Consider the following 10,450-nt stretch of genomic DNA (forward strand, 5'->3'; position numbering starts at 1 on the left):
AGGAGACACAGAATCTGAGAAGCAGGCTCCAGGCTCAGAGCGTCAGCACAGAGCCCAATGCGGGGCTCGAACTCACGGACTGTGAGATCATGACTTGAGCCAAAGTTGCACGTTTAACCGACTGAGCCAGCCAGGCACCCCAAGGTTAACAAATGTGCAAATAAATGATTAAATCCCATTAGAAATCTCATAGCATTGAAGCCAGATTGGGACAACAATTCACCTTGCCCTACAGACAAAGCAGAATTGAGAGACTCGAGTGTCACTGACCATGAGCACAAAGGGGCTGAACGCTGGAAAACACGAGGAGACAAACCCAGTGCTGTTCACCATCCACTGGCCTGGATTTGCAACCAGAGTCATCCAAACAGTTAAAATAGCATAGATCGAATAAAAGGTAACCAAGAAACTCACCAGGACCAAGATGGTGTGTGTGGCTCTGGCCTCGTGGGAAGATCTGGGGGAAAGGCTGTTGCTGTGAATGTGTTGGACTTGCTGCTTGTGCTTGAGCAGGACAAAGACCATGGAGCCACTGACCCAGACCATGAAGCTCAAACCCATATAAAAATATATGACTGCAAATAGTACGTTAAATCTCCCTACCTCATTCCAGGAACTTTATCCATTTCTCGTCACACTAAGGTTTTTGTTATTGGATGGACCGTTTACTATTAGAGGAATAAATGAATTTATCCAGAGATGTAGGGTCCAGCAGAGGAAACAGCAGAAGCCAAGGAACTTTGGGGATCTAATCTTGAGCTCCACCCACCTACACATACTAGGGTTCAGCTTAATAGCCTGGAAGTCATTGAGGAGACATATAGTGCTGGAGGAAACCCCTGTGCTCACTCTGTGATAATAAAAGACAAGTTTATATGCAGCAGCATCCAGGAAATTTTGGGATCCAAAAGCCACCATTGTTTGAGGGATCCCTTTGGAGAAAAGGATGATGGAGTTGGCTAGGACCAGTTGGTTGAAAATCGGGTCTGTGGGTCTCAATTTGTGTCCAGTGAGCAAAGAGAAGGTATAAAGACCAAGGAGGGATGAATTTCCTAGGATCCCATCCGCAGTCTGAGTGAGGAAGATAATCCCCAGTTCCAATGTGCCAACACCCATTGCATCAATATCTAGGGATGGATCTTAATTGAAGTCAGAAGAATGAGAGCAAAAACAGTAGCAATAAATGCCTTGACAACACTATGCAGAGTACTTTTCACCACTTATCTTAAAACTTATTTCTCACTTTAAGTGGGTATTAACATTTTATGCTTCGTGTGTATGTGTGTGTGCGCGCATCAGCATGCAATTAACTGATGAACTAGACTAGAAATAGCCTCTTGTAATCATCAAACTTGCTAAGAGATTCTAACTTAATTATTCTAATGACTAAAATGAGAGAATAACGGTGCAACACGACAGAGGTGCCCATTACCACTACAGTGGCAATCATATTACAATATACAAATGTATCAAATTAACATGTCGCACACATTAACTTGCACAATGTCATATGTCAGACACATTTCAATGAAAAAATAAAATCCATTAAAATAGAAAGAGAAAGAAAACTCTGCCGAGTGAGCACAAATGAACAAATAAATGAAAGAAATAGCCTCAGCGTCCATCTATAAGTTTCTGGGTTCATGAATGAGGGCAAGGACACTCAATTCTCAACAGCTATGGGGGTGAGGCCAGGAGATCTTTGCATTGTAAGCCAGTCGGCATTGTTTCAATCTTTATTCCAACATGATCGAGAAATTGGGAAATTTTTGAGCATAAAGCAAATTTTATGTCTGTTTACAGGTGTTTTTCACCTGCAAGAAAGACAGGATGAATGCAGAAAACTGCCCTCTGTTGAAGCAAGCCACGTGGCAATGCAGAAATGGACACCAAGACACAATGCAAACGTCTAGCAGGCACCTCAGTTCACTGTGGAGTAGAGCCTCGTACATCCACGTCCAGTGCTCCAACTTTCTGCCTGATTTTATTTACGTGGTTTTTAAAATGAGGTGTAATTGTTACCCAACATCATATTGCTTTTGGGTGTACAGTAAAATGATTTTATATTTGTACGTATTGCAAAATAATCACAATGAGTGTAGCTCCCATCCCTCACCATACATAGTTATGAATTTTTTTTCTGTGATGAGAACTCATGAGATCTGCTTTCTTAGCAACTTCCAAATGTACAATATAATATTATTAACTGTAGTCACCATGCTGTACATTAGTTCCCCATGACTTATTTTGTAACTGCAAGTTTGTTCCTTTGATTTCTCTTCACCCATTTTATTTTTATTTTTTTGTTAATTTTTTTTTAAATATTTATTTTTGAGAGAGAGAGAGAAAGAGAGAGAGAGGGAGAGTGTAAGCAGGAGAGGGGCAGAGAGAGAGGGAAACAGATGCCCAAGCAGGCTCCAGGCTCTAAGATATCAGCATGGAGCCCGACTCGGGGCTCAAATCCACAAACCGTGAGATCATGACCTGAGCAGAAGTTCGAAGCTCAACCGACTGAGCCAGCCAGGCACTCCACCCATCTTTTTTTTTTAACTTTATTTTTGAGAGAGAGAGAGCAGGGGAGGGGCATAGAGAGAGGTGAGGAAAGAGAGAATCCAAGAAGGCTCAGCACTGTCAGTGCAGAGCCCAATATGGGGCTTGAACTCACGAACCGTGAGATCATGACCCGAGTGGAAGTCAGGCACGTAACCTCCTGAGCCACTAAGGTGCCTTCACCCATTTTGCCCATCCCACACCCACCACTTCACAATAACTCAAAAGCCGTAATCCTTCTGACCTGACTTCCACATGCAAACTTCAGCTTTTTAAAGTACAGTGTGGTATTTATTACAGTATTTGTGGTATTTCTTAAATATTTAAAATGTGTACAAGTGTTGCTATATTTACTAGGCTTCTATGTTCTTTTTTACACCGATGACATTTTTGAATGTCCCAATAAGCTCTCTGATTTTATTTTAGATTCTGTATATCTTAGTGGTTTTTAGGAATATATGCATGCATCAAAGCAGAACTGAGGGGCACCTGGGTGGCTCAGCCTTTTGAGCAACTTCCGCTGAGGTCATGCTCTCACTGTGAGTTCGAGCGCCACCCCCCCCCCCCCCCCCCCCCCCCCCCCCCCCGCGTTGGGCTCTGTGCTGACAGCTCAGAGCCTGGAGCCTACTTAGGAGTCTGTGTCTCTCTCTCTCTCTGCCCCATCCCCCACTCTCTCTCTGTCTCTGTCTCTCTAGCTCTCTCTCTCTCCCTCAAAAACAAATAATAAAAACCCTTAATTTTTTTTTAATGTTTATTTATTTTTTAAGAGAGAGAGAGCGCGGGAGCAGGGGACGGGCAGAGAGAGAGAGAGGAAGACACAGACTCTGAAGTAGGCTCCAGGCTCTGAACCGTCAACACAGAGCCGGACATGGGGCTTGAACTCACAAACTGTGAGATCATGACCCGAGCCAAAGTCAGACGCCTAACCGACTGAGCCACCCAGGGACCCCCGTAATAAAAACACTTTTAAAAATTAAAAAAAATAAAATAAAAAGCAGAACTGATTCTATGGAGTTTTCTCCAGGATATATTCTTAAGGGAAAAAGGCATAGTTCAGAACAGTGTGCAAAGTATGCTATATTTTTTCAACCAAGTAGAAAATTTTAAATAAAGGAAGAATGTAAACAGGGTGGAGAAGCAGAAAAGAAAGCTTATGAAAGTGTCCTGCATTTTATCTTACACTTCATGTACAAATTTAAATATTTTTACATTGTTTTTATTCAATGTCAAATCAAAATGATTATCTAAAAATCCATAAAATGAGGGGCACCTGGGTGGCTCAGGTGGTTGGGCCTCCAATTTCAGCTCAGGTCACAATATCATGGCTCATGAGGTCGAGCCCCTTGGCAGGCTCTCTGTTAACAGCTCAGAGCCTGGAGCCTGCTTCGGATTCTGTGTCTCCCTCTCTCTCTGCCCCTCCCCCACTCACGCTCTCTCTCAAAAATAAATAAACATTAATATAATTAATGTTATTATTAATATTATTAATACATAATAATATTAATAAAATAATAAAAATCCATAAAATGAGAGGCAAAATGAAAGAAAAAGTGAGCTTTATTGTGTGTTGGACTTGTGGCCGAACCAGACAAAGAAAAAGCTTTCAAATGGCTTTAAATCCCAGAGACACACACACATACACACACATGCATGCACACACGAATCACCTGCGTAAAAGCTGTGAAATCTGAATAAGATCAGAGCATACTATCATTGTTATGCAAAATGCTACCATTGGAGGAAACAGTAAAGTGTACCTGATCTCTCTGTATTATTTCTTACAACTGTACGTGTATGACAAGTTATTTCTATAAAAATTTCAACTGATAAAATCCCTGAGGGATACACACAATGCAAAAATACCTGCAAAATTATCTTAAAGCCCTGTCCACGATCATTTGTTGGCAAAATCCATTGGTATTGATAGGTTACAAAAAATCTACATATTAAAATTTGGCAAAATTACATCAATATTATGTAACTAAAAACATAGAAGCAAAATTTAAAACTCTATTAAAATATGAAGAAATAAGTAATATCAGAGAGAAGTGGTAGCCCAAGATAATATTCATAAAGATACTTTGCAATGTTATACTATGGTTCCAATCTTATTGGGAATATTTCTAACATTTCTCAAGTTGTTATCCAATATAAAAATAAATAAAAATGGGAGGAGAATGAAGGTGGTGGATACCTACAAATGCTTTATGTCAAAAAGCAAAAGTCAAAACATGGCACAAAACAGGAGGCATAATAAATAAATACATAAATATGGATATACATGTATTTTTCCTGATAAATATAATCCATTTCTGGGGAAATTATATATTTATTACATGATATTAACTTATCTGGAAATAGAAATAGAGGTTTTTAAAAAAAAATTTTTTTTTAACGTTTTATTTATTTTTGAGACAGAGAGAGAGAGACAGAACATGAACGGGGGAGGGGCAGAGAGAGAGCGAGACACAGAATCGGAAGCAGGCTCCAGGCTCTGAGCCATCATCCCAGAGCCCGACGCGGGGCTCGAACTCACGGACCGCGAGACGTGACCTGAGCTGAAGTCGGACGCCTAACCGACTGAGCCACCCAGGCGCCCCGAAATAGAGGTATTTTGACCTCACGATTAGAACTAAATATTTAATTTGTAAAGAATGTATTTAATTCTTTTATATATTTAAGATGTAAAGAATGACAGGGGCGCCTGGGTGGCTCAGTTGTTTAAGCATTCAACTTCGGCTCAGGTCATGATCTCGCCATATATGAGTTCGAGCCCCATATCCGGCTCTGTTCCGACAGCTCAGAGCCTGGATCCTGCTTCAAGTTCTATGTCTCCCTCCCTCTTTGCCCCTCCCCTGCTCACGCTCTGTCTCTCTCTCTCTCTCTCTCAAAAATGAAATAAACATTAAAAAAAATTTTTTTAATGTAAAGAATGGCAAATCCTTTAGGTAAAAATACTGGAATGTATTTTTATAATACAGGTTGGGAAATCATCACAATACATAGTCCAAGCAGACGGCATTTTAATTTCATAATAATAATATAAAATATTATTAGATATTAAGCAAATTAAATTAAGCACAGGAATATTTAATTAGTTAAAGCATGTAAGAGGAAATATCAACCATAAGTCAGTAACAAACTAGTTAGACTACTAAGACCAAAAGCAATTGATTGCAATGTATATAAACAGGCAGTCCTCGACAGATGCATTCAGACACAAAATACGTTCGTCTCATACATGATGATAAGAATGCTAATGAAACTGAAAAGGACGATCTATTATTTTCAGCTCTAATATATATCAATTTGTCAAAATCATTTTTCTCTGATCCAAAATTTTACTTTTCGTTCCTATCACAACCCATAATTAATTAAATATGATCTAAGAATTGGAGTTCATTAAGGTGCTGGAAAATCAGAAGGCACTTAAAAACTTTTCGTACTTTCTTTCACCTTATCCAGTTTGACTCATACCTTTTACCTCAAAAGCAGTCTTTTTTTTTTTTTTTTTTTTAAGAATCTAAAAAGTTATTTTTCCCAGAGCAATTTCTTTTGGATCAAGGGAATTAAGGTCTAATTTGTTTTGATAATCTTATTTCAGTTGCCTTCCCCATAATAAATACATTATGTAATTAAAGTCATTAGCGTTTGGGGGAAGGAAACTGAATGAACAAATGTAGCAACCGATTGGGGACTTCTGATCTAGCGATCATGTGTGTCCCACTGATGTCCCAATGAAGGAAGGAATTGGCACAAGGCCAGTCAGGGGGTCATCCTCAGAGACCTCAGTGATTATGTCCATACAAATGAGGATCTGGAAGGAGTTTCACGAACCGGTAGTAATGTTCTTTCTAAGTGTTGAGGAGTATGGGAGGGAGGAGGGAGCTGGTGTATCAAAGTGAATATTTAATTTTATACACATATGGATTTGTTCAAAATATTCATATGAAAACTATAGTTGCATGACACCATTTAAGGTTGAAATGGAAAACACAGGAAATCACTAGTGTAGTGAACATAGTTTCATATAAGGGCAAGTGTAGGGATAAAGGAGAGAAACAGGACTCATACTCAAGAAGAATCACAAAATGAAGTGAAATAGTAAAAACATGTGTCAATTAAAAGTACTGTGGGCGTTTCAAATGTGTGCACAAAACAGAGAACCTGACAATTATGACATTGCTGAGTTATAATAGATCCCTCCGGCCCCTGAAGACCCTCAGGGATTTGAAAGCAATAAAGACTCCTTATTTCCCCCAATCATAGGGGTTCTGTGGACACTCCAATCATAGGGAGGGTCTAAATTAAGGTCTCCTGCTCCTCTAATGGAGTATCTGGTCAGAATTTTTTTTCTTTTTTTTTTTCTTTTTGCTTGAAAAAGAAGTATCTTTAAAAAAATTTTTTTTAACATTTATTTATTTTTGACAGAGACAGAGACAGAGTGTGAGCGGGGGAGGGGCAGAGAGAGAGGGAGACACAGAACCTGAAACAGGCTCCAGGCTCTGAGCTGTCAGCACAGAACTCAATGTGGGGCTCGAACCCACGGACCGCGAGATCATGACCCGAGCTGAAGTCGGACGCCCAACCGACAGAGCCACCCAGGCGCCCCAAAAAAGAAGTATCTTTTAAATGGGACATATATATGGGTGCAACCATACTATAGCTAAGAGATTTTACGGGGGCGGGGGGCCGGGAGGGCAGAGAGAGATACAGAAATGGGTCAATCCACAAGGGTAGCCCTTGGGAGGGGGGGGGTGTGTGTGTGTAAAGAGTGTCAGATTAGCATGACAAAAGGACGATTAAGGTGCTTGAAAAATCTGTTTAAATGGCAGGAAAACATTTACATTTTGAGATTTAAACTCCTAATTATTCTTTTTTCACATCCCCACAATCTTTCTGCCCTAGCCATCTTTACACAGTATTTGCACCTTCTGCACAGATTTCCCTGCCTAAAAGAGAGATATGGTTCACAATCTTCCACTGATGATACAAATTTAGAGACGCCATCGAACACTCCATTTAGCACACCACGCCCCTGCTCAAACAAACCGCACAACCACACGCACATGCACACACTAGCGGCGGATATCACACAAGACACGAGGTATCCACTCAGAGTGGGAGCCTGTCTTCTTTACTTTGTGACAGTTCTGTATCTTAAAACCTTTAGAGGGGGGCGCCTGGGTGGCTCCATCGGTTAAGCGTCCGACTTCAGCTCAGGTCACGATCTCGCGGTCCGTGGGTTCGAGCCCCGCGTCGGGCTCTGGGCTGATGGCTCAGAGCCTGGAGCCTGCTTCCGATTCTGTGTCTCCCTCTCTCTCTGCCCCTCCCCCGTTCATGCTCTGTCTCTCTCTGTCTCAAAAATAAATAAACGTAAAAAAAAATTAAAAACAAACAAAAACAAACCTTTAGAGGGAATGCTGTTCTGGTCACTGGGTTTAGTGAGAAGCAAGTGAGAAAAGTTTCAAAACAATATAACCAGGGAGAGAGGGGAGATGGCAGGTGGCCCTGAGGCAGTTTGACAAGACTGGTGATGTGCCTCTGGTTTCCTCAGCAAATGTCTTTCCTGTTGGTCTGTGTTTGGTCTTATGTACCCTATCTACTGTCTATCTATCTATCTATCTATCTATCTATCTATCTATCATAGATCATCTTTTTGTCTATCATATTTCTATCGTTTTTATAAATGTTTAATTATTTACTTTTGAGAGAGAGAGAGAGAGCACAAGTAGGGGAGGGAGTAGAGAGAGAGAGGGAGACACGGAATCTGAAGCAGGCTCCAGGCTCTGAACTGTCAGCACAGAGCCGGACCTGGGGCTCAAACCCATGAGCTGCAAGACCGTGACCTCAGCCGAAGTCAGATGCTTAACCCACAGAACCACCCAGGCACCCCTCCTATTTCTATCATTTATCTATGTGTCTGTATAGCTATCATCTACCTAAGACTCCCCCCCCCCCCCCACTTCCCAACTCAGCCAAATTTTTGAAGAATGATCCTGGATTTCCTAAGATAAATATTTTCTAAGAATCTGATACCTACCTGAAAAGAAGAGCTATTTACCTGATTTAGGTTTGCTCCCGGGACAAGGACGGCCGCGGCACCGTATGTGAAGTATCTTAACAGGACATATATGCCAGAGATAAAGGCTTGGTCTATGACCTCATGCGCTTGCTGGGAAGTGATAATCATTTCACCTGTAAGTGCAGTGACAGTTTCTGCTGGGGAGCAGAGACTAACTCTAATTAATCCCCAAATAACTCAAAAATATTTGGGATTGTGGAGATGACTGAAAGCTATTAAAAGTGCTTAATAGGATATCCATCAAATCCCATTTTGTAGGTGGGGCGAACCTACTTCTGAAGTAATCAAATCCTAACGGAATGTGGAAAGAGTAGCATTTTATCTAATCAGTGAGAAAAAGAGGTTGACCAAATGTCTGTCTGGGATCCATAGCCAGTTTTCAGGCTTTGTTTCCAGAAGATAATTCCTCCCCATTCCTGGGAGCACTGAGGGCAGTGGAATTGAAAGAAAAAACAGTGCGAGGGGCGCCTGGGTGGCTCAGTCGGTTAAGCGTCCGACTTCGGCTCGGGTCATGATCTTGCGGTCCGTGAGTTCGAGCCCCGCGTCGGGCTCTGGGCTGATGGCTCAGAGCCTGGAGCCTGCTTCTGATTCTGTGTCTCCCTCTCTCTCTGCCCTTCCCCTGTTCATGCTCTGTCTCCCTCTGTCTCAAAAATAAATAAACGTTAAAAAAAAATTTTTTTTAAATAAATAAAAAAAAGAAAAAACAGTGCGAGTAGAGTGAGAAAGTGTATCCAGAGTTGTGCAAATAAACAGGGTATCTGGGGGGTGAAATTTGTTCACTATTTTAACAAATATTTATTGTGTTCTTTATGGGTTTTAGGCACGTTTCTAGGTGTATGGAATAGATCAGTGCACAAAATAGAAATAGAAATACTGGAATTTACTCTGGTTGATGGAAAAGACAACAAACTGCATCTGTGATATTAAGTCACATCATACATCAGAAGGTGATGGGTCCCAGAGAAACAAAAAGAGCAGGGTCCAGGTGATGAAGAATTCAGGGGTTCGGATGGGTTAAAGTGACTTGGCTGTTGATGTTTGCGCTCACAGTGAGGATGATGTTTGAGGAAATAGTTTCCGTGGTGCAGGAAAACACACGTATTCCTTCCTTTCCAGTTGTCACATATCAATTTTCTTGCCCTATTGCCCAAAATAGGATCTTCAGAAAAATACTGAAAATACTGAATGAGAGTGCAAAGAGCAGCCATTCTCCTTCTGTTTTAATCTCATGGGAGTATTTTTTTTTTAAGTTTATTTATTTTGAGAGAGAGAGAGCACGTACAAGCAGGGAGGAACAGAGAGGGAGGGAGAGAATCCCAAGCAGGCTCCACATTGTCAGCACAGAGCCCGATGTGGGGCTCAAACTCACGAACCACGAGATCATGAACTGAGCTGAAATCGAGTCGGAAGTTCAACTGGACTGAGCCACCCAGGCACCCCAGGAATATTTTAATAATGGGCTATGAGTTATGATCTTTGCAGCAATATTTTGTGGATGTTATTTAGAAGACTAAAGAAGATCTCTTCCATCTCATATCCTTATATGCATATGTGCTTGTGTATGTGTATGCATATGCATAGATAGTTTCTGAATATATATGATATTTTTGAAAGTATGTATATATATATATTATTTTTTGAACATTTTGAAAAGTATGTTAGGAACATTGTACAAAGAGCATCAGCCAAAGCACACATTGGTGTATATTTCTTATATGAATTTATATTATCCTACATAACCTACATATCCTACATAACATATCCTACATATTCAAAACCAAGTAATGTAATAATGATACAACAGTATTACTTAAT

The 10,450-nt window shown here is 40.7% G+C and overlaps 1 protein-coding gene across 1 annotated transcript; it reads right to left on the minus strand.

The window, feature by feature from the left end:
• Positions 1-219: 219 nt before the first annotated feature.
• Positions 220-1,116, minus strand: LOC109259337 (vomeronasal type-1 receptor 1). The gene is given in 1 exon segment (XM_019436894.2): positions 220-1,116. A coding segment is annotated over 1 exon segment (897 nt).
• Between the last annotated feature and the right edge of the window lie 9,334 nt (positions 1,117-10,450).

This window comes from Panthera pardus, unplaced genomic scaffold (assembly GCF_024362965.1).
Source record: "Panthera pardus isolate Hobbes unplaced genomic scaffold, ASM2436296v1 HiC_scaffold_18, whole genome shotgun sequence".
Lineage (NCBI taxonomy): Eukaryota > Metazoa > Chordata > Mammalia > Carnivora > Felidae > Panthera > Panthera pardus.